Raw genomic sequence first — 23920 nt, 5'->3', positions numbered from 1 at the left:
TAAGTCCCACACTGAGAAACCATCACGGGCCTCTGCCAGCCCTCGTACGACAGAACCCAGCTCTGCCGCCTGCAGATCCCTGGCATCACCCACCCGCAGGTTTGCAGGGTGCAGGCTCAGGGGCAGCTGGGTGGCGTCATGGGCTGTGGCTGCATGGCGCAGTCGGCTGAAGTTGGTGGCCACATGCAAATCACTGGTGAAATATGCTAATTGGCTTATTGGACATTTGCATAAAACGTGACCCCCCCTCCCAGCGCTGCACAAAAGATGGCTGCTCTGCAGCGCTTGCTCACCCCGTGACGGGGGCTGGCTGGTGGCACCGCGGCAGGGAGTGTGGGCTGGCCTGGCCCCTGGCCTTCACCACAGGCCTGACTGCAGCCCCAGGGCACCATGGGGGCAGGCTGCAGCGCCAGACCCAGCTCGGGGCTAGGAGGAGACCGGCACAAGCCGCCTGGGACGGCTGCCCAAATGGAGAGCGGGTGCCAGCCCTGCAGGGAGACGGGAGGAAAGCGGAGGTCAGGGCAGGCGAGGAGAGCTGGGTGGCACCGGGGGGGCCTGAAGGGCTGCCCCAGCAGGGAGAGGCCCCCCGGCACCACTCTTTCACGCTGCCGCCTGAGCCCCCAAGGGCAGGATCCGAGGTGCCCGCACCTGGTGTCCACGCCACCCCCACCCCTGGGGCGGCGCTGAGCTCGGCGGCAGCTGCCTCGGCCTCCCGGGAGCCAAGTGACGGCTTCTCTCCGGCAAATGAAAGCACAAATATAACTGGGCTCTGTGCCGCCCCCTCAGCCGCCCCCGGTGCCCATGGTAACGGCGGTGCCAGCTGCCTGCCTGCCTGGCAGGGCTCCCCGTCAGCCCGGGCCGGGGAGCACGTCTCCAGCACGTCTGCCCCAGCCCGGGAACGAACCCCGCCCTGCCCCCCCCTCGGGCACCGCAACCAGGTAGCCAGTCACCCCGGGGCTGCGCTACCTGGGGCTCTCCCACCTGACGCCTGGGGGCAAGCTGAAGAACCAGCCCCCAGGGTCCCGCCCTGGCTGCCAGAAAAGTGACCCCCCCCAACAGTGCACTCTGAACGGGTACCCCCCATCCCACCCCCGACTCCCAGCGCTCCAGGAGAGGGGGCGTGGGTGGGTGGGGCTGAGCCAGACCAGCGCCCCACGATCACACCGACATCGGCCCATCTCTGGGGATGCAGCCACCTCTGCCCCCGACCAGGGCCTGGTCACCTCCGCCAGCCCTTCCCAGCCCAGCCGGCCTCGGAAGGGAAGGGGGCGCCGGGCACGCGGGTGGGCACTAGCCCTGCTGGCCTCCTGGCTCCACAGGGCAGAGGCCTTACCCACCGCTGCCCCCCTCGGAGCGCCAACGGGCAGGCAATGCAGGGCTGGGCCCTGGCAGCAGGAGGTGCCGCCCAGCTGGGATGAGAGATTGGATGCCGGTGCCAGCGGGCTGGAGAGAGCGTGCCAGCCCTGCCCGAGCCAGCGCGGCGGGGCCGGGGGATTCTGTGCCCGCTCTCAAGGAGACACCGGGACGAGGCTGTGGCTGGGGAAGGGGCATCGCTTCCCGGGGGCCAGGAAAACAAGTGGGCAGAAAGCAGAGAGGCTGGGACTGAGCCGGGGGTGGGAGAACGGGCGCTGCTGGAAAAGCCCCGTCCGGGACAAAGGGGCCAGGGCGGTCTCCCTCGGACAGCCCCCGGCCTGTGCCCACGGATGGCTCTGCCCGAGGGCTGGTCCCTGAAAGCTCAGGGGACGAGCGGGGACCTGCAACGGGCAGCTGGACACGAGGCAGCAGTCACAGCTTGTGCAGCCACCTGGGGGGGCTCCGGCCCTGAGCCCCCCAGCCCGGCACAGCCCCCAGCGCCAACCACGCCTGCTACCCAAAGTCCCCCTCCCCCGCAGCTCCAGGGCCCTGCTTGGGTCCTGGGGACCCGTTAGCTGCCTTCCCGGGCACACGGCTCCCCCCACGGCCAGGGCTGGGCGGTGGGCATGCCGGGGGAGCCTTGGCTGGGCGCAGACAATTCACCCCTTTGCCCGTCCCGCTTGTGAGTGCCGCGTCCCCTCCACGTGCACCAGCCCCGCCCTGGCCTCGCCCGGCAGGTTTCAGGCCAAGCCGCCAGCTTGCCGGGGGGCTGCGGAAGCTTCAAGCCAAGCTGCGAGGGTGGATCAGGGCCCAGGCCCGGGACGTGCTGCGGCTCCCGCACGTTCCTCCCGTAGCAGCCTGGGAGAGCCCTCAGCCAAGCACGCGGCTCGGCCCCACACCCCCTCCTCCCACCGGCCACAGAAAGGGCGAGACCCCACAGCTGCCGCCCGGGCCGTGCCTGCCCAGTGCCCTCTCTGGGCTTCACCCCTCCCCTCGCGCACACGCCGAGGGGGCGGGCTCCTCTTGCTTCCTAGTGCCGAGGGGGAGCGCTGGGGATGCGCCAGGCGCTCGCTTGTGCCAGCTGGAAAGTGCCAGCGAGGCAGCCTAGTGGGGAGACCAGCACTATCCCCCCCTCCGAGTCCGGCTGTCCCCCCTGCACCGGGCTGTGGGCTGGCTGCAGACGTTCACCTCCCTGGCGCCACCGAGACAGCGCGCTCTCTGCGGCGGCGGCAGCACGGGAACATGGGTGAGAACAGGATCTGTCCTCCCGCCGCGCCAGGGTGAGTCAGGCCTCGCCGGAGGAGGCCCACGGCTGGCTGATGGCTCCAGCATCTCAGGAGGAAGCTCCAGGTCAGCACCTGGCGGGGAGAAAGTCCAGGTGCTGGAGGGCTCGGCCCGCGAGGCACAAGGCAGTCAAGAGGCCGGCGGCAGAGCGGAAAGCCAGCCTGTTCCAATGGGAATGCGGCTCCCCTTCGGCAGCGGAGGCCACGAGCCCGTGGCCAGCCCGCGGCTGGGTGACAGCCCGGGGCCTGTGTCCTACAGTCACATGCTGTCCTCTGCACCCCGCTGGCCGTCAGCCCTGACCCTTCCCCGCTCCGCGGACTGGCCAGCAGGTCCCCTCGGCCCAGGAAGAAAGCACTCCGGCCCCTCCCACTCACTCGCAGCCAGGACTCAACCCACAACGGGGGCCCTCCCCACAGCCTGACGCCACCTCTAAGCCCCAACAAGCTCCCGCCGCCCTGCCCCCTCGCCCAGCCGGCTGGACCCCTCGCCCGGGGAAGCGGGTGGTGGGAAGGTGCGGCCAGGTCAACCCAGTGGCACTGAAAATGCCACGCCCCTTAGACCTGACAAATCGCCCCCGTGGGATCTATCCAACCCCAGCTCCTTCCTGCAGCCCCGTGCCTTGATCTCCAAGCGCTGCCCTTGCCGGGTGGAGCCAGTGAGCAGTTCCAAGCTGGAGCCTGGTGTCTCCCCGAGCTCGGCCCAGGAAAGCAGGAGGCCGGAGCCAGCCCAATGCCTGTGCCCAGAAGGAGACGCACACACAGTTACTCAGATAAACATGTTTATTGCAGAGCAAGGCGGAGGCGGACAAAGCCCAGCGCATGTGCAGCCGCATGTGGCGGCCACGGGGCACTGGCTCCCGGGTGCTGCTCGGAGGACGCTGGTGTGGCCGGTTTCCGTGCCAGCCGGCGAGGGGTTCAATGAGCCAGCTGGGCCGTAACACGCGAATGAAGCAAGCTGCCCCCACGGCAGCACTGGCGGCTGGAGAGCCCGGCCTGTGGCCACCAGGCCAGGGAAGAGTGAAGCCACAGGAACCACGAGGCTGCAGGAGGGAGGGAGGGAGAGGGGAGCCGGCCAACACACCACGAGCGCCGGCTCATTTCACCCAGCAGAGAAACGGCCCACGAGCAGGCGCCCAGCTGTGATGGGGGGCAGAGTCTAGGCCAAGGGATTATTCCAGGTGGGGGCCTCAGGCACTGAGGGTAAGGGGCTGTGGATCCAGGCAGAGCCCCCAGCCGGAGCCCTTTGGGGGCAGGTGCCCAGGCTGCTCCACGCACAGGGGCAGGGATGGAGCAGGCTGTGGGGCAGGGCAGGCTGAGCGGGGCTGGCTCTAGCACGAGTAGCAAAGCTGTAGCAAGCCACGGCGAGCGAGCGGCACTGCCCAGAGCCCGAGGGGCCATTCGCCACAGCAGCTCAGTGCGGGGGTGCGGAAGGGGTGCCCTGGGAACAGCTTAGGGGACCGCTTCAACCCCCCATTCTGCAATCGAGCCCTGCAGGGGCCCACAGGCACCTCTCAGACCCCACAGCGTCTGTCGTTAGGGCCTGGCTGCCGCGCTGCAGAGCAGACCTGCCGCCACAGGGGTGCTGCTTTATGCTCTTCTCTGGCACGAATGGCTGGGCGGCCTCCGGCCCGGTCGCATCTCACCCTGCGTTCCAGACCGGCTGCTGGCACTGCCAGGGCCCCTCCCCTGGAGCGGCTGTCACCTGCCCAGCAGAAACCTGGCAGGCTGGAAAGTTTCCAGCCATGCCCAGTCCAGGCCCAGAGCCTGAGGCCAGGGAAATACACCTCGCCCTGCCCATCGGCCAGCCCCACCCCCTTTCCTCTCAGCGGCTCTAGTGCTCCTGGAGCTGGGGACAGGGACGAACCTGGGCAGGGCCCTGGGGTCAGGGCAAGGCCTCAAATTCACACTCCTTTGGATGGAAAAAGAAATCAGCCAGCACGTGCTCAGTAGAGACGTCCCGCCCAGATTCCTGCGGAGCAGTGCTGGGCTGCACTGGGCCTGTTCTCTGGCCCGCCTGGCAGAAGGGCAGGGCACCCTGGGGGTTCTTGGCATGAGGGGACTCTGGGTGAAGCGCACAGGGTGCCCTGGAGGAGTCTGAGCCTCAGGGGGGCCCCTGCAGCCCAGCACCACCCCATCGTGCTTGAGCAGCCAGCGTTAGCCACGTGGGGGTCTGGCTACGCTGCTCCTGGGCACGGTGCAGCCAGCAACACCTCCAGAAGCTGTAGCCCTGCTGCCACCACGCTGGCCCTTCGAGTCCCTACCGGGGAGGGGAGGGGAGGGGAGGGTTAGGGAGCTGGGCCAGGCTGCTCAGCAAAGCGGGGACACCCCAGCCAGGCGCAGACAAGAGGAGCTGCCGGGGCTTGCGGCCTCTGGGAATCGGCGCCGCGTTAGCCCGACGGGCTCCTCCCATTTGCAAAGGCTGGCGCAGGGCAGGCCTGGCCCCCCGAGCCCAGCCACAGCCAAAGCCTTATTACCAGAACCAGCAACCCAGCTGCTAAGGCCAGGGAGACCGGAGGGCAGAGCCAGGCGCGGGCCCATGCCCAGGCTGTGTGGGTGTCCAGTGCCTGGAGCGTGCCGGGCTTCGGGCACCTCCGCTGAAGCTTGTACCCCCCTGCCAGCGGCCAGGGACCGACAGCGCAGCTCTCCTCGACATGGCCTCCACCGGGGCCCAGCGCCAAGGGGCAGCGCTGCCATTGCAGGGGGCTCCCCAGAAGCCAGCCAGACAAACTTCCGTCATCTCCACAAGCACCGGCTCCGCCTGAAAAACAACAGCCGCCCGGCCGCCCGCCCAGGAGAGAGGGAAACGCTACCAGCAGCCGCTGGTTGCCGTGGTGACGGAGGACGTAGCGCTGCATTCGCGAGGCTTCCCCCACATGCATCTCGCACGCCAGGCTGGCACGGGGGAAGGAGACACCCACACGCCCTCCCCCGCCCCGCCCCCGCCCCGCCAGCTGTCTGCAAACAGCGCCCGAGGAGCAAGGGGCGGCCGGGCGCCACGCGGGGGTGGGGGCGGCAGAGGGGGAAGCCCCCACGCTAGCAGGTTACACACACGGGCGCTGGCCTTGGCCTCCGATCCGATTTCCCTTCCTCGCTGGGCGTCCTCAAAACTGCACGGCCCCGGGGGAGATGTTGAACATGGCAGGGTCGAACTTCTGGCCCCGGAACGGGGAGCCCTCCACGTCCCAGCCCTTCTTCAGCATCTCGTGCACTTTCTGAAAACACAGGGCCCTGAGGCTCCGCCCACGCCGGGCTCTGCCCCCCCAGCCTGGCACTCCGCCCCCCACTCAATCAAGGCTTCCAGGGCCCTCCTGCTTCTCCCGCTAGCTCCAGGAAAGGCGCGCGGGCCCCTCCCGAGCCAGCTCCACACCCGTCTGTCCCGGCACCCCTAGAGCCAGCCTGCAGCTCAGGGAGAGGCGGCATGTCGGTGCTAAGGTCACGATGGGCACAGGCAGCGGGGCCCCAAAGAAGCGACACTACCGGGGAACCCTTCGTCCTGCCACGGGGCGGGGGCTGGCCCAGGTGGCCTCTCGAGGGCCCGGCCAAGCTGAGGCTGCTCGGGCAGAGACCCGAGCTGGCGCTCAAACACCGGCGCGGATGAAAGCCGCCGTCCCCTGCTCAGCCTACGGCCCCGGCGGCTGCTTATTGGGGCAGGGTCTGGTCCGCGGGACAACGGGAGGAGCCAGCTCCACTGCCCGGTGAGGCAAAGTCAGCCGGGGCAGCCCGGTCTCCCCAGGCACAGGGGAGGGCAGCAGCAGTGCCGTGCGCCACTAGCGGGACGCTGCTGGGGCTGGCCAAGCACGAGCTCCAGGCCGGCTCTCTGCACTCGGCTGTTCCCGGCAGGCTCTGGGGGCAGCTCAGCCGGACACGAAGGAACCGTCTGAGACTCGCCCACCTGCCTCCAGACACACCCCTCCCCAGCGCTGCCGGCAGGGCTCCGGGACTCACCCCTGGGCGCTGGTGACTCAGGGCAGGGGGCGAGGCCGGCCTGCGCAGGACAGGTGTGCGAGAAGAGGGGGGTGGGGGAGCCAGAACTGCCTCAAGGGATGCACTCCTGAGTGCACGCCATCCCCCCACTCTCTGTCACCGGGCTGGGCGGGGGGGGCAGGGTGCTGGTTCTGAGGTGCTCGGGGTACAGGAGGGAGTCTCGGGTGCTGGCTCAGAGGGGGTTTGGCACTGGGACAGGGGGTTGGAGTGCAAGGGGGAGGTGTAGGACCCGGCCCTGGGGAGTGTGGGGGTCAGGGTAGGGGCTTGGGGATGAGGTAAGGGTGCGGGAGGGGGTTTGGGTGCGGGCTCTGGGGGGATGAGGTGCGGGAGGGCGTATTGGGTGCGGGAGGGGGTTTGGGTGGGGGCTCTGGGGGATGAGGTGCGGGAGGGGGGTATGGGTGTGGGAGAGGGTTCGGGTGCGGGCTCTGGGGGGATGAGGTGCGGGAGGGCGTATTGGGTGCGGGAGGGGGTTCGGGTGCGGGCTCTGGGGGGATGAGGTGCAGGAGGGGGTATGGGTGCGGGAGAGGGTTCAGGTGCGGGCTCTGGGGGGATGAGGTGCGGGAGGGCGTATTGGGTGCGGGAGGAGGTTTGGGTGCGGGAGGGGGTTTGGGTGCGGGCTCTGGGGGGATGAGGTGCGGGAGGGCGTATTGGGTGCGGGAGGGGGTTCGGGTGCGGGCTCTGGGGGGATGAGGTGCGGGAGGGGGGTATGGGTGCGGGAGAGGGTTCAGGTGCGGGCTCTGGGGGGATGAGGTGCAGGAGGGCGTATTGGGTGCGGGAGGGGGTTCGGGTGCGGGCTCTGGGGGGATGAGGTGCGGGAGGGGGGTATGGGTGTGGGAGAGGGTTCGGGTGCGGGCTCTGGGGGGATGAGGTGCGGGAGGGCGTATTGGGTGCGGGAGGGGGTTCGGGTGCGGGCTCTGGGGGGATGAGGTGCGGGAGGGGGGTATGGGTGCGGGAGAGGGTTCAGGTGCGGGCTCTGGGGGGATGAGGTGCGGGAGGGCGTATTGGGTGCGGGAGGAGGTTTGGGTGCGGGAGGGGGTTTGGGTGCGGGCTCTGGGGGGATGAGGTGCGGGAGGGCGTATTGGGTGCGGGAGGGGGTTCGGGTGCGGGCTCTGGGGGGATGAGGTGCGGGAGGGGGGTATGGGTGCGGGAGAGGGTTCAGGTGCGGGCTCTGGGGGGGATGAGGTGCAGGAGGGCGTATTGGGTGCGGGAGGGGGTTCGGGTGCGGGCTCTGGGGGGATGAGGTGCGGGAGGGGGGTATGGGTGTGGGAGAGGGTTCGGGTGCGGGCTCTGGGGGGATGAGGTGCGGGAGGGCGTATTGGGTGCGGGAGGGGGTTCGGGTGCGGGCTCTGGGGGGATGAGGTGCGGGAGGGGGGTATGGGTGCGGGAGAGGGTTCAGGTGCGGGCTCTGGGGGGATGAGGTGCGGGAGGGCGTACGGGGTGCTGGCTCTGGGGGGGATGAAGTGCGGGAGGGCGTATTGGGTGCGGGAGGGCGTACGGGGTGCTGGCTCTGAGCTCACACCCCACTTCCCCAGCTGCCCGCCGGCTCCTACCCGCTCGTGGCTCTGGGGCTTGCCCTGCAGTTTCTGGTGGTAGTCGAAGGTCAGCCTGTCCAGCACGGCGTGCTCCTCTTCGTCCACCGTGGCCATGGAGCGCTCCTTGTTGATCTTATCGATGTCGATCTGCTCCTCGCCCTCAAGGATGGCGCTCCACCAGTACTCCCCCACCTTGCTCAGGCTGATCTGGGGGCAGAGGCCGGCCAAAGCCCCATCAGTCCAGCAGCGAGACCCGGCCCGGAGGCCAGGGCCAGCCCCGAGTCACAGCGCGAGGCAGGCGAGCAGGGAGCAGGCCGGGACCCAGCGTGGGCTGCCCAACAGCATGTCCCTGGCCAGGCTTTAACCCAAGTGTCCCAGCAGGCTGGCAGCTCCCCGCCAAGGGAGGTTCTGCTGCGGCCAGAGCACCCCGCTCAGACACGGAAATACAATTACACGATTGCTCTAAACTCCCTTGCCTCCGGCCTACGTGCCGTCACGCCCCTCCAGCACGCTGCCCACCACCCCAGGCCAACCCAGCCACTCAGCCCCGGCTCCCCCTTTCCCTTTGGGGCCACCAAAGACAGAGACTCCAGGCTCCCAAGGGGGAGACCAGGCAGTTTAGGACAGTCCGCGAGGGGTAGACAGGGGCAGGACAGAGCTAGAAAGGGGAGCCTCTTTCCGGTGGGGTCACAAACAGTGGACTGGAGCCATGGCCCTTAGATCTGCACCGTTTTCTTTGCTGCCGGGTCGCTGCAAGGGGACTGTGGGCCCCGGCCCTGCGCTGTGCTGTGTGGGGAGCAGGAAGGCTTCGTGGGCACTCGCTGGAGGGAGGGGGACTTGTCATGAGCTACGCGCCCGTCCCAAGCCTTTATACCCTCCGCACCGGCGCGGCCCCTGCTCAAGCGTGGCAGCACCAGCTGGAGCCCTGCCCCGGGGCGGGGTGTTTCCCAAGCGGGCGAGGAGCAGAGCCCTGTGGCCTTCTGCCATGCCACCCGGGGGGCACACGCGGTGAACAGGGCGGGCTCCCCACCGCCACTGGGGCACAGGGATTTGCCATGCAAAGAGCTGGGGGGCTCTGCCACATCCACACTCCTGTTAGGGGGGCAGGTTCTCTCTCCACACTGGATCTACCCCAAGTTCCCCTCTCGGCCCTTCTCCCCCGGCGCACTAGTATCCCTGCTCCCCGCAGAGAACGGACACAGACAGGGAACAGGCCGCCCCGACATCACCCCGAGTTAGTGACCAGTGGGAGGGGAACCCTAGAGTCTGGCTCCAGCCACTGGGTAACACTCCCCCACCCTGCGGGCTGGGGGGCGCTTTCTAGCCATTCTAGATTGCGTGTCCCCCCCACTCGGAGGAAAGGGAGGGGTGGGGCTGGCTTGGGGGCAGCGGGGTCTCCCTTCACACACAGGCCCAGTCTGTTTGAATGACCTACCCCCCCCCAGGGGAGTCTGTTCATCTGTCCTGCCTCCGCAGTTCTCAACAGCCCCCTCCCGCAGGATTCTCAGTCGCAGGATCTGCCCCCCCCCCCCCCGAGCCCGCAGAGCCTGGCGCCTCCCTCCAGTCCAACCGCAGACGCATCAAATCTGACTTGAGAAACGGCTCGGGAACTCGGGGGCACAACTGCCGCTTGCTGATTGGCTGGCGGTGATGTCATCCCCCGGACAGTAACGCACAGGCCCTGACTTATCTGCACGGCGAGATTCCATCTCCGCCAAGCCGGCGAGCGGCCGCTGGCCTGGGAAGGGGCTGCTGCGTGCGCCCGCCCCCCAGGCTGGACCGGCCCCGGGGTGTCAGCAGCCAGCCTAGCCCCACGGCAGGCAAAGGCCGGAGGGCAGATAAAAGGCAGGCAGGCAATGCAGAGCGAGCGGGGAGGAATCGCCTCCAGCCTCCCACGCTCAGAGCCGAGGGGCCTGTCAGAGGTGCCACTGGATTAAGTCCCTCTGCCAGCCAGCTAGCGACTCTGCTCGCGCGCAGCCCGGAGGCGCCCTCAGCGTGGAGATTTCACTAACCCAGAAAAGAGCCCTGCCTCAGCACCCGGCAGTCTAGCTCCCCTGCACAAGCGTGGGAGGGAGGGAAGGAGGCTGAAATGTCACGCGCGTTTAGCGGAGGGAACGCCCGGCCCTGCATGCGATGCGGAATCTGCTCTGTGACAGGAGAAGGGGCCAGGCGGGCAGCTGAAGGAATGGCCGGCAGGAGGGGAAACCGCCCTGCCCAGGCACCTGAGCGGCTCTGCTGACAGCCACTGAGCAAGGCGTGCTGCGGGGGCAGCCTGCGCTATCCCACGACTTTCCATCCTAAGGCTTCGCGCAGCCGGGGCAGAGCCTGGCCTGCAGCAATGTCCTGGGCTGCCGTCATGGCTGGGGGGGGGGCGGGGGGGGCAAAAGGTACATGTGCAATCATCCCATTTAGGCAAACACGGGAGCAGGAGCAGGGAATCCGATGCGGAGAACAGCGCCTGGCTCCCGGGGATCGGGATTTCTCTCGCCCACCGTGCTGGGGACAGCCAAGGCTTTCCGCCCAGTGGTTTCTGTTTTAACACTCATCTCGGCAGTGAAGATCTACAGTCTGCGTTGGTGCCTCTGCAAGATCATCAATAAAGTCAGACAATACAATTTAGTCAAAGCTCTCAACAGCTCCGGAGGGAGCCCGGGCAGAAGTGCGCAGCTACTGAAGTTATGAAGCCAGGAGATTTTTCTCCCGAGCACAGAAAAGCAGCCAGCTGAGAGAGGAGGGTGGGGGCCTTTGGGGGACCAAGCCCTCACACCAACACCCAGCTAACATGGTGACGTGGGCCAAACGGACGCATCCTTCTCCTGGCAACAGACAGTTCTGCTGGAGGGGAGGGGAAAGGCTACCAAACCGCGAGCCATGGGCATCCCAACCTCCTGCATCCCCGGGGAACTCAGTTGGGTGGGGCTGGACTCTCCCTTCCCTTCGGGATCTCTGCATTAGCAGGGAAGGCCTGGCGCTATGCACGGCCTGGAGCCTGCTGCAGATCCGATTTCCCTTCCTCGCCAGGCATCCTCAAAACCGCACGGCCCCGGGGGATCCCGAAGCCAAGCTTTCATCCTCCCCTATGCCCCTGCCTCGTTCAGCCCCAGGATGGTCAGTCCACATTTAAATGAGCAGCTGCCACGTATCCAGTCTCATCTCCACTGCTCAGCATTGGCCCTTGGCCTTATCTCCAGCACCAGGATCAAGCTCTGTTCTGAAGGCTGACTGGTTACGTTCCAATGGCTTTCCCACGGCACCTTCACGACAGTAGCTAAACTCTCCCCCACCCCATTGGCCTGAACTCCACCACGCTGGTATGTCTGCTGGGGCGCGCGCCCCATTATACGGGGGAACTGAGGCAGAGACTGAAGGCAAGCACGCCCATGTGCTTTGGGTGCCCAAGGTGAGGGGTCTATGGCACGAGAGTAATGAGCATCGCGGAGCACTGGCTAGGTGCCAGGCACTGCTCCAGCTGAGAGGCGCAGCAATCAGCTCTCCCAGTCTCTAGCTGGGCACCGGACCGCGAGGGCCGCAGGCAGTGAGCAGATGGGGCAAGCCAGGAAGAAGTGACTTGCCCAGCATCTGCGGCAGAGGCGGGGATTAATCCAACTCTCCAAGGCAGCACTCAGCTGCCTAAACCACCTGGCCCAGCTTTATTCCTGCAGTCCCTTGCTGCACTCACAACACCTTTCAACTCCGGCCACAAGCGAGGCAGGGGCCCTACAGACAACAGCCTCGTTAAGGGGGTGATCCTGTCCCACTAAGCAAAGGGGGGTGGGGGGGATTTTGCCACTGGGCACAGGATTACTACACAATCCTGATTCCTTTCCAGGGCACTGTCCCATCCTGTCAACGATCATAATGCGAAGAGAGGCGGGTGCCAAGCTACGACTGATCTAAGCACACAGACAGCAGACGATCCAGCAACACAGAGCCCTGCAATCCCAACCGCCTGCAAACTGCAATACACGCAGCCCAAAGGACGGGCTTTGGAGCCTGCCCTGGAGGCATCATCAAATCCAGAGCAAACCTGCCGGGACAGCATCAAGTGAACAGCAGCGCCGCAAGGAGAAACTGACCTGACTGCACTGCCGAGTTCCATACCAATCAGCACTTGCATCGATTCTTCCCCCCCAAGGCCCAGCTCCTGCACCGTGACCCCCGCCGCCCGCCTGCGGTACAGCACACTTCCCTGGAGCTGCTCCTCAGTTCAGCACTCGGGCCTCAGAAATCCTGGGTCTCCGCAGGACTGAGGCCCACGTGGATGCTAGGGGCTCAGCGCCTTGCTCAGGCAGCACCTGGCAGATGTAAAATGCTGCTCAGCCAGCTGGGCCCCTTAAGGCTGTGAAGGAGGGTCCCTCGCAGGTGGCTGGAACACAGGGTGGACACAGCAGTGGGGCTGCTTGCCAGAACAGCTTCATTGTGTCACCCTAAGGGTCCCGAGAGCTGGCCCTGGGCAGGGCGCTGGAGTGAACCCCTCGTGATTAGAGCATATTATTGAACATGAGGCGCCACACGGGGTCAGACCGAAGGTCCATCCAGCCCAGTGTCCTGCCTGCTGACAGAGGCCAGTGCCGGGTGCCCCAGAGGGAGGGAACAGAACAGGGAACCTTCACATAATCCCTCTCCTGTCATCCATTTCCAGACAGACAGAGGCTAGGGACACCATTCCCATCCCTCCTGGCTAACAGAGTCATGGAAGACAGGTTCATCAATGGTTATCTAGCACTTTTTTGAACCCTGTTAAAGTCCTGGTCTTCTTAACAACCCCTGGCAAGGAGTTCCACAGGTTGACTGCGCTGAGTGAAGAAAAACTTCCTTTGGTTTGTTTTAAACCTGCTGCCTCTTCATTTCATTTGGTGACGCTTAGTTCTTGTGTTATGGGAACAAGAAATCACCTTTTCCTTAGTTTCTCCACAACTGTCATGAGCTTATAGACCTCTATCATCTTAGCTTCTTCTTCTCCAAGCTGAAAAGTCCAAGTCTTTTTAATCTCTCTTCATATGGGACCCATTCCAAACCCCTCATCATTTTTTATGCCCTTTTCTGAATCTTTTCCAGGGCCAATATATCTTTTCTGAGATGAGGCCACATCTGTATGCAGTATTCAAGATGTGGGCATCCCATGGTTTTATACAGAGACAATAAGATATTCTCTGTCTTATTCTCTATCCCTTTATTAATGACTCCTAACATTCAGTTGGTTTTTCTGACTGCCACTGCACACGGAGTGGATGTGTTCAGAGAACTATCCACAACGTCTCCAAGATCTCTTGAGTAGTTGTAGATAAATTAGCCCCCATCATATTGTACGTATAGTTGGGATTATGTTTTCCAATGGGCATTACTTTACATTTATTAACATTAAATTTCATTTGCCATTTTGTTGCCCAACCACCTAGTTTGGTGAGATCTTCACAGTCTGCTTAGGTCTTAACTACCTTGAGCAGTTTGGGATCATCTGCAAATTGTGTCACCTCCCTGTTTACCCCTTTCTCCGGATCGTTTATAAATAAAGACAATAGGATGGGTCCCAGGACAGACCCTTGGGGAACCCCACTCGTTACCTCTCTCCATTTGGAAAACTGACCATTTATTCCTCCCCCTGGTTTCCTGTCTTGTAACCAGTTCCCAGTTATTGCTACGGCACGGCACGCTCTGAGCTGTGCCAGACAATGAGGCGGCCAGGGAAAGGACCAGGCCTGTAAGTAAGACCAAGCGCTAGATACGGGTATCGAGACACCTACCTCCCATTGGTTTCTAGGGGAGGCAGGCACTCGGTACCTCAGACTGGGGGGGCAGAGAGGACGGAGGCGTGAGTTGCTCTGAGGGAGCAGAGGGGAAGCCATGGCGAGCTGGGGCAGGGAAGAGGTTCCAAGCGGAGGTACAGGTTTGGGAAATAGGAAGGAGGCCTCGGCTGCAGGAATGGAAGGCTGGCTGAAGGCAGCTGGGAGTGAAGCAGCGCCGAGGGCAAAGCATAATGCGGACATGGATGTGTTTAAGTCTCACTGACTGCAGACGCCCAGCCTGCTGCCCCGGGGTGGGACACAGGTTTAGTGTCGACTCCAGAGCGCAGAGCGCCCAGGCCTTGCGGCACAGCATCTGTCCTGGGGTCACAGCCGGATGGTTACCTTAGTGGGGAGGCTTCCTGTCCTGCCTGGGCCCACCCTGGGCCGGGTGTTGCAGTGGCCGAGTTCCTGCAAGAACGCTGGGCCGGGCTACGAACGGGAGTGAGGAAGCAAAAGGCTTTTTAAAAATAACATCTAAGGGGGAGGGAGAGAACAAGGTAGGAAGGGGAACAAATTACAGGGCTGAAGTACGAGATGCCAACTTCACTTCAGCTCCAGCTCGAGAAGAATGTCAGTAATGAGCAATCAGGTAGCAGAGAAGGAGGTGAGCAGCCACAGACCTGTTCCAGAGCAAGGAGGGAATATTTGGAGGGTGGGGAGCCTGCTCAAAAACCAGCTGGCTTCAAAGGAACCCGCTCGGGAACACGGCAGGAAGCAACTCGGAGCCGTCACCAACTGCTCCCAGAGGGCAGGAGAGGCCACTGGTGCGGGTGACTGGACACTGGCTCAGAGGAGCCCTAGAGGAGCAGGGCGCTGGGTGCCCCCCACACAAACACTCACAGCTCTCCTGGGCAGGCCTCTAACCAATCCAAACAGCCTGGCTTGCGAACTTCGAGGGGGAGGGGGGGTTGTTGTGCACAACTCCGAGTGCAGGTTTCTAAAAGCAGCTCCAGCAAATCTATTTTAATCTCACTCTGACAAGCTACCCGGTGACATGGAGGAGGGGGAGAGTTTGCGCTGGCACTTTGCACAGGGCCGCGTGGCTGTCACAGGGAAACGGGACAGATGCAGGCTAGCTAAGACTGGACAGGCCGAGCTCTGGGCCATCAGGAAATGGCAGAGCATTAGGCTGGGCAATTACAGCCACTGGATTCCTTCCTTTGCCAGAGCAGGACGCTAATGTCTGTCACAAACATGCTGGAGGAGGGGCTGGGAAATACATTGCTCCCTAGCCCAGGTCACCTGCAACTTCGATCGAATTCCACAAGACCGTGCGGCGCCCGGCGCTTCAGGCAGAGCTGGACAAAGGGTGGCGCGAGGATGATCAATGCAGAGCGAGCCACAGAGGAAAGAGGAGGCCAGCGTGGCTCAACAGGGTAGTGGCATGGGGGGGGAGGGGTAAAGGCGCTGGGACAGTGGAGCACAGGGAAGCTGCAAGACTAGGAAATTAACCCCATCAGCCCCCTTTGTTTTAATAGCCAACAGGAGACAATGGGGGGGGGGGGAAATGTGGACTAGGGAGCGGGGAAAGGTGGAGACGCAGCAGCCAAGGAGACACCCTGGTGTAATCAAAGAGCTGCAGGGCATGGCCTTTGCTTGTACATTTACCTGGGTACCACTGTGAGGCCCAGGGCCTCAGGGAAAGGCCGTGCAGGGAAACGGAGGCTGCGGGAGCATCACAGGAGAGGGGGGAAATCCCACAAAAACGTTAAGATACAAAGTAACAGATCTCACTGAAAAGCACTCAGGCCAGCCCAAGCAGACGTCACTGCCCTGGACAGGCAGATGACACACTGTGGTCTGGCCAGAACAGCTGAGAGACCGGGTGAAGTCAGACCTTTTATCGGACCCACTTCTGCCGGGGAGAGACACGAGAATTTGCGCTTTCCCGCTTCATCTCCTGGACCCCCTGGGGCCAACCTGGCTCCAGCGATGCTGCCTCTAACTAGGAGCTACTGTTGGTTCTTGTCCCGGCACCTGAGAGATGGACAGCCTGAGAGCAGGGAACGACTGTGGTGAGCTGAGTGGCCCAGACCCAGCTCTCTGCCTGGGCCTCCACTGCTGTGTGCTCAGCTCTCACCTCGCTGCACCCCTGTGGGGTCTCACTGCTGCTGTGCAGCGAGCCAGCACTCTGCTGAGCTCAGCATCTCCTGAGCCCTTCCCCACGACGCTCCCTCACAGCAGCGCGAAGGGAAAGGCTGGACTATTGTGGCCCATGTGCCAAGATCCCCCCCGAAGTCACTCGACACGGTACAAGCCTGCTTCGGCTGCCCTGGCTTCCTGGGGCAGAGTCGATCTGGCCAGCAGCAGTGTCTGCGGGAAAGCAAACTTCAGAGCGCTGGCGGGAATTCGCCCCCGCCATGCTTGAAACGTGCCAGCGAGAGGCCGACGGGCCTGTGTGCTCGGACAGGCTGCCGGGAGCTGGGCTACAGCATTTCATTAACAAACAGCTGAACGGCAAACACCCACTGAGCGAGGCACCAGCAAACACCCATGACTATCCCGTGCGTGGCAAAGGAGACAATCCTGCCTGAGAGTTACTCACTATACTCGTTACCTTCACGTGCGATTCCATTTCCGCCTCGTTGCCCAGCACCACACACCCCCACCATCAATGTGCTAGAAGCCAGCTAGAGAGTCTCCCAACCCTCCAGCCTTTCCACTAAGGTAGGGCCTGGCTCCCTTCAATTCCAACGGAATCTGGAGAAGGTCCTTGTGTGACGTAGTGGGGGTAATTGCTGGGCTGTGGTGACCCCTGCTGTCTGGAGCAAGACCCAGCAGGGAAAACCTCGCTAGGCAGAGATAAGGCCAAACTGGTTGAACCAGTGGCCAGACACCCCCCATGGAGAGGAACAAAGGAAGGTGGATGCTGCCCTGACTGCGGGGGCAGGGCTGGAGGGGAATTTAGTTAGACTGTGGAAGAGCATGGAGGAGAGCCTAGGGGAAGGGGCTGGAGTTTAGGGGCCCAGTCTCCCCCATCTCAAGGGGGCCTGAGGCATCCTAGCCCAGTTCCTGTAACCAGATTACATCTGTGCTGCGCTGTGCTGGAGGAGCAATAAACCACCCTCAATTCCACTGGCTGGTGCAGTCTGTTTGTGCCATTTCGGGGTGCAGGAGACGGGGAACCCCCAACGCGCCGTCACACTGGTGTCAGGGGTGGGATCCACGGCACCCCGTGGATGAAGCTTCCAGCGGCGAGCGACAAGGCGCAGTAGAAGCAAGAGCCCTGGAGCCAGGCGTGCTGGAGACAGAGCGAAGCGGTTCCTGGGAATCGTGGGGCGCTGCAGCACTAGACTGGTGAGTCTGCACCGAGGGGCCCAGCGGGCAGATGGCCTACGCCCGACTCTTGAAGGCAGAGCTGGTGGGGCTGTGCAGAGAGAGGGGCTTGCCTGTGCAGAAAGCAACCAAGGCCCAGCTGATTGCTCAGCTAGAAGAGAACGACCAGCCACAGGGCCAGGATCTTGTCCCCAGGGGAAGCAGCCAGACCCCCCCTGAGAGTGTGTCAGGCTCAGAGAGGGGGAGGAGCGCTGGAACCCACAGGAGAGATGAGACAGCTTCCCCCAGGAGGCCTGCAAGCTGCAGCCCATCTAGGGCAGGGGCCAGCCAAGCAGAGCTGCGGCGGCTGGAGATCCAGCTGCGGATCAAGGAATTGGAAGTAGAGGACCGAGAGAGGGATCGCCAAGATCGAGAGAGGCAGCGGCAGCATGAGCTGGCCATGGCAGAGCGGAGAACCGGCGGGGCACCGGCTGCGCCAAGTGCGGATGGGCCCCAGGGTCCCAGGACTGCCAGATGCTTGGAGAGGCCCGTGGTGGCCCAATTGAAGGACATGGGTGACATAGACGGGTTCCTCAGTGCCTTTGAGAGGGCCTGTGGACTGCAACGGGTTCCCCCAGCTGACTGGCTGCAGGAGCTCATCCCCGCACTGAGCCAGGAGGCGGCCGGAGTGCTCAGTCAGCTGGAGGACCTACAGCCCGGGGATTACAACCGAGTCAAGGAGGCCCTGCTGCACAAGTTCGGGCTGACCCCCGAGATGTACAGGAAGAAGTTCCGGGGGGTACAGAAAGGGCCACGGGAGACCTATGTGGACCTGGCCTCCCGCCTGGCGCAATACTGCCGCAAGTGGGTGTCTGGAGTCGGAGCCCAGACCGCAGAGGAGCTGCTCAAGCTGGTCATGATGGAGCAGTTCTATGAAGCGTGCCCACCCAAACTGAGGCTGTGGCTCAAGGACCGGAGACCAGAGAACCCCCAGGAGGCCGGGAGGCTGGCGGATGAGTTCACGGAGAGCCGGTCCGGGTGTGAACGGGAGTCCCGGAGAGAAAGGGAACCGCGCAGAGACCGGATCTCGGCTGAGCGACGGAGGGAGTCAACTACGGGGCGAGACCAAGGAACAGGTCGTCTGCGCCCCAGAGAACCAGCCAGGGCCTGGACAGAGACAGCCCAAAGCCTAACTTGCCAGCGCTGTGGGCAAAAAGGCCACAAGAGGGCTCAGTGCACCAGGTCCCGGGACCGGGGACTTTCCAGGGTTAACTGGCTGGGGCGGGAGGAAGGGCAGGCTGCCCCAGAGGCAGGGGCTGGCAGGCAAACCTCAGCTCAGAGAGAGGGGAAGGATGCTCAGTGCACCTCCCCTGGGAAGTCTGAATCTCAGGAGGCGGATTTCTCTGTGTACCGGGTGGGGGCAGGACGGCCCCTGCGGAGCGAGTGCCTCATACCCCTGGAGGTGGATGGTAGGAAGGTGACGGGCTTCTGGGACACGGGGGCGGAGGTGACTCTGGCCCGATCCGACATAGTGGCCCCGGAGCGGATACTACCCCACGCGCAGCTGACCCTGAAGGGCATAGACGGGTCCCCGTTTAAGGTGCCTGTAGCCAGGGTGCATCTGAAATGGGGGGCCAAGGAGGGCCTCAAGGAAGTGGGGGTGCACCCGCACTTGCCCACCGAGGTGCTGATGGGGAATGACCTAGAGGAGTGGCCCCATGGATCCCAGCGGGCTCTAGTCCCTACCCGGAGCCAGAGCCAGCGGGGGGCTGACAACGTGGGTCCAGGGAAGGACTCCTGGCAGCATACTCAGGGTCCCATCCCAGTGGACACGGGGTCCAGCCAGGCTGGGACTCCGGACCTAGGCAGAGGTGGGGGACAGATCCCGATCCCTGCCTCAGCAGCTGAATTCCAGGCTGAGGTGCAGGCAGACCCCTCCTTGCAGAGGCTGAGGGACCAGGCTGGCCTCCATGCAGCTCAGCCCCGGGGGAGAGGTGGCCAGGAGAGATTCCTGCGGGAGCGTGGGCTCCTGTTCCGTGAGTGGCTCCCCCCCAGGAAGGCGAGGGCATGGGGTGTCCAGCGGCAGCTGGTCGTCCCCCGAAAGTATCGCCTCAAGCTGCTGTATTTGGCCCACGATGTCCCCGTTGGGGGCCACCGAGGGATCCGGAGCACCCGGCTGAGGCTGCTCCAGCACTTCTATTGGCCAGGAATCTTTACAGCTGTGCAGCGGTACTGCCGGTCCTGTGACTCCTGCCAGAGGGGCGGGAAGGCCCAAGACAGGAGGAAAGCGGCTTGGGGGTCTCTACCCCAGATGGACCCTCTGGGCTTGCTGAGAGAGTTATGGGAGGGGAAGACCTCCCTGGATGGAGCATCGGGGGTGGAAGCCGCCCTGGCTGTCCAGAGAAGGCTCACTGGGCTCATGGCCCCGGCCCGAGAGACCCTGGCCAGAGATCAAGGCCAGTGGAAGGGTGGGTGTGACCCCCGAGGACAGGCCTGCGCCAGTCGCCCTGGAGCAGGGCGGCGAGTGGACAGAGGGAAGCCAATTCATGTGGGGCCTCGCCACGGCCGGCCCGAGTCAAGGGGAGCACCCATGTCCCCGGGGCGGGTTCCCACGCAGAGGACCCGAACTTCCCTAGGTCACGAGCGGAGTGACCCTGCTCAGTTCGCTCTCGGAGGGGGGAGAACTGTGACGTAGTGGGGGTAATTGCTGGGCTGTGGTGACCCCTGCTGTCTGGAGCAAGACCCAGCAGGGAAAACCTCGCTAGGCAGAGATAAGGCCAAACTGGTTGAACCAGTGGCCAGACACCCCCCATGGAGAGGAACAAAGGAAGGTGGATGCTGCCCTGACTGCGGGGGCAGGGCTGGAGGGGAATTTAGTTAGACTGTGGAAGAGCATGGAGGAGAGCCTAGGGGAAGGGGCTGGAGTTTAGGGGCCCAGTCTCCCCCATCTCAAGGGGGCCTGAGGCATCCTAGCCCAGTTCCTGTGACCAGATTACATCTGTGCTGCGCTGTGCTGGAGGAGCAATAAACCACCCTCAATTCCACTGGCTGGTGCAGTCTGTTTGTGCCATTTCGGGGTGCAGGAGACGGGGAACCCCCAACGCGCCGTCACACCTTGATCTTACTTCACCTCGCGGTCCCCTTCCTCCTCCAAGCCAGGCTTATTTAACAAACACGCGTCCTCTTGCTGACCTGGGAACTCCCACGACAAACCTTTGCACAATCTGCACAGCAGCAGCGTGAGGAGGGTCTTTGGAAAAGCGCCTACGGAATGCCTTTGTTGCCTGTTTTCCTTAGTCATCTAGAAGGGACTTTCTTAAAACCGCTTTGACAATCCAAGCACATGAGGAAGCTTCAGGGGTAGCCACGTTAGTCTGTGCAGGATAAACTTCAACAACCAATGGGCTGGTAGCACTTTACAGACTAACGAGACATGGAGATGGCATCGTGGGCATCTGAAGAAGTGGGCGGTGCCCACGAAAGCTCACGCTCCCATCGACGTGTCTTGTTAGTCTAAATGCTACCAGCCCAGTGGTTGTTTTTGAAGTTTATCAAGTGCATGAGGCCGCTGTTCTCTATTTCAGCCTTCTCCAAAGCCGCGTGGCTGGAAGACTCGGTCCTCTCAGAGGACATGCTGGTTTGACCTACCCAAGAGTTATCCGGGTCTTTGGTCAGACTGTCAGTGTCCCTCTGCTACCTAGGTAGGGTTTGTACGGCTGCCCATCGCCGCCTCAGAGGGGAATAGGAGCAGCACTGTCCCTCCAGCTGGCTGCTCACCATTTTCCATTATCTCCTTGGGGGCGGTTGTCCCTGATGCTGACCCAAGACCTGGCGGCAAGGTGCAGCTCCGACATCCCTCCCCCAGACTGCAAGAAGCTACGTGGAGACTCCAGGAAGGCACTTTGTCCCTTTGTGCAACATCTTTGGCGATTCCCACTAGGGATGGAAGCTACGACTCGAGTGGTCGATTACTCAACAAGCTTAGGCCCACCGGGGAGGCGCCTCACTACATGGCTGTATCAGAGGCAGGGGGGCGAGCTGGAGTTGGGGGGAAGTCGAGACCCACAGCAAGGTGCCTGTGATGCGAGGGGGATGGGGAGGGAAGGCAGAGCTGCAGCAGTGCCAGAGCTGGCGCCAAATGTAGCAAGACCCCTCCCAGCTAGCCCCCACCCCAAACTGCTGTGACCGTGGGAAAGGGGCCCCTCCTCACCATCCCCGGAGGGAGCCACCCAAGTAAATGCAAGCCCCAACCCCCTGCCCAGCCCTGACCCCACTGGGGACCCAAAGCACACAACCCAATCCCCAGCCCCACCCCAGAGCCTGCACCCCGAGTCGGAGCCCTCACACGCCTACAACTCAATCTCTGCCCCCCAGAATCCCTTGCCCCTACTCCCGACACATGGATTTGGTGAGGTGCCCCAGCAGCAAGGCGCTGTGCCGCACGTCCCTCCGCTCCAGGGTGGGAAAGGGAGAGGGAGCCCCGCCCAGCACAGCAAGGGAGCAACAAGCGGAGCAGAGCTCGGGGCGAGAGCGGAGCCTGACCTTGCTGAGGGAAGAGCCATGCAGCCACTGAGGGCCTGCCGGGGCGCTGGGAACGTGACTCACGGGCAGAGGGATGCAGGAGATCAGTTTCCCACTTGGCTGGCAGGGATTTGGCGCAAGCTTCTAATGCTCTGACTTTGCAGCTTGCGGCTTCTTGGTCAAAGGGCCAAGACCCAAAAGCCACCGTGCCGCTGCCCCCCGCAAGGACGGCGAGAAGGGGGCAGCAGAGGAGGCAGCTCTTACCAAGATGCATTTCCCTGGCTCCAGGCTCCACAAGGAACTCTCCGTGTTGATCTTGTGGGTGAGTCTCCCTTCCATGAGGACACGCTGGCAGCTCCCCTCCAGCACAGCCACCCGAATGGAGCTGCTGCTGAGGTCCACCGACACCTGGAAGCAGACACACAAGAAGTCACAAGGGACAGACCCCTCTGCTTGCTGGGGCGGAGGGGGGAGTGCACTCACTGGGGATCCCACCGTTGCTGAGCACAGAGGCAGGAATCCTGCCACAGCTTCCGAGAAGATGGAAAACCCTGGATGTGTATTGGGGGGGGGCTTGCTCTGCGGTTAGCCATGCCCACTTTGAGAACAGGGGCACGAGAAGGGGATTTCTCTCACTCCTGCTAATGACAGAGTGTACTTGCTGGGTTTTGGGGGGAGACTGCGTGACGTGCGCTTATCCGACACCTGCAACTGGCAGAGATTCCACCCAAAGAACAGCACGAAGCTGTGATCGTGGGTTGGCCCTACACCTCCTGCTGCATCTGTGGCGGGAGCATTCAGGCCCGAGGGTGAGGCTGTGCCACACTGCCCCTGCCACAGAGCAGGGAACGGAAGCGAGGAGCTGGCACTGAGGGCCGAGACAAGGAAGGTTTCATTCCTGGCATGGCCTCTACAGGAATGAGGCCAGGCCCCTCACACCACAATCTGCCATATGGGAGACCTGATCAGACCTGCTGTGGAGGGGACAGGCTCCTTCCCAAGGGAGGTGGAGGGAACGGCTGGCTTGGTGCATGGAGTGGTGCTACTTTCGGTCTCCAAAGAGACCATCTGTTCCTTTCTCCCCAGCCTCAAGCTGCAGTCACTGAAGAAAGGGGGGGGGGGGGAGCCCTGCTGCGTGGAGGGTGAGCCTCGCTCTCCCCCTAGAAAGACAAAGGATGCACTAGCACTCAGGAAAGGGGGTGAGACCCAGAGCAGACGAGAGGCACTCCAAGCTGAGCTGGCAGCAGGATTCCCCAAGGTGACTTGCTGGATTTAGAAGCACGCTCGGCTTGCGGCAAGGGAGATCCTGATACAACACAATCACAATCCCAGAACAGAATTTATTGCGACTTATCAAAAATGTCCTCTCTCCGAGTTGCAAGGACACAGATCCATTAGCCAGTGGGCTCCCAACTGGATGTACTCACGGGGCAGAACCACAGCTGTTAGTCGCAGCTCCAGGTGAGCCACAGATGGCGTGTCCACAAGCTGAGCCTGCTTCCAAAGCGCTGGGGATACCTTGTGTGAACTGACATCTCCTAGCACACGAGCCCCCGACCGAGTTCCAACAGCACAGCACACCTTCGTGGACTGCCACTGAGCCAAACCGGCCAGAGACATCCTCCGAGCAAGGGGGGGTCGGATCTGTCGATTTCGGAACGCAGAGAACGGAAACTTGCAGTAACTCAGAATGTGTTTCCCTCTTCTGCTAGCACCACGACCCCTTAGCTCCTGGGATTGTTATAGCGTGATGCCTTCAGGGCGGGTTCCAATCCAACCTCAGGGTATACAATCCCTCTCTACTCCTGGAGGTCCCAATGTAGAGCACCCACCTACCAAAGGCAGCACCTGCTGCTGCTTAACATGGCGCACCAGAGGCTAGGGATGCAAAACCCCAGTTAACCAGATCAATGACTAAATGCAGGGGGGACGCTCCATCCCGGCTGGGCTGGAGCAGCCCCCTGACCACTCCGGCCGGGCGGCAGCACTTCCCGCCTGCAGCAGACCCTGGCAGGTGGGGGCAGCTCCAGCCCCTGCTGGTTAACGGTAAGCATCACCAATAAGGGCACGAGACTCATTCCCACAAGAGACCCTACCCTCAACCCAAGGGTGATGCTTGCTGGTTAACCACCCACATCCCCACCAGAGGTTGCTACCACTCTCAGACAGTCGGTTTTGGTGCTGGCTGCCGAAGAGACTCTTGGAC

At 63.1% G+C, this 23920-nt stretch overlaps 1 protein-coding gene across 3 annotated transcripts in view; it reads right to left on the bottom strand.

Moving 5' to 3' along the window:
* Window positions 1–3402: 3402 nt before the first annotated feature.
* The window catches only part of NUDCD3 (NudC domain containing 3), a 67154-nt gene continuing 46636 nt past the window's right edge, over window positions 3403–23920 (bottom strand). For 2 of the 3 annotated variants that reach the window (XM_075910896.2, XM_075910897.2), the window contains 3 exons: window positions 21979–22122; window positions 8171–8359; window positions 3403–5848 (listed from right to left, as the gene is read on the bottom strand). In XM_075910896.2, coding sequence (XP_075767011.1) covers window positions 5738–5848; window positions 8171–8359; window positions 21979–22122 — 444 coding nt within the window. In that variant the 3' untranslated portion in view covers window positions 3403–5737. The remainder of the gene's footprint in view (window positions 5849–8170; window positions 8360–21978; window positions 22123–23920) is intronic. The other variant, XM_075910898.2, reaches the window with a different exon arrangement.

Source organism: Pelodiscus sinensis, chromosome 28 (genome assembly GCF_052426305.1).
Source record: "Pelodiscus sinensis isolate ZL-2025 chromosome 28, ASM5242630v1, whole genome shotgun sequence".
NCBI classification, from domain to species: domain Eukaryota; kingdom Metazoa; phylum Chordata; order Testudines; family Trionychidae; genus Pelodiscus; species Pelodiscus sinensis.
This window is presented reverse-complemented; position numbering and strand designations above follow the sequence as displayed.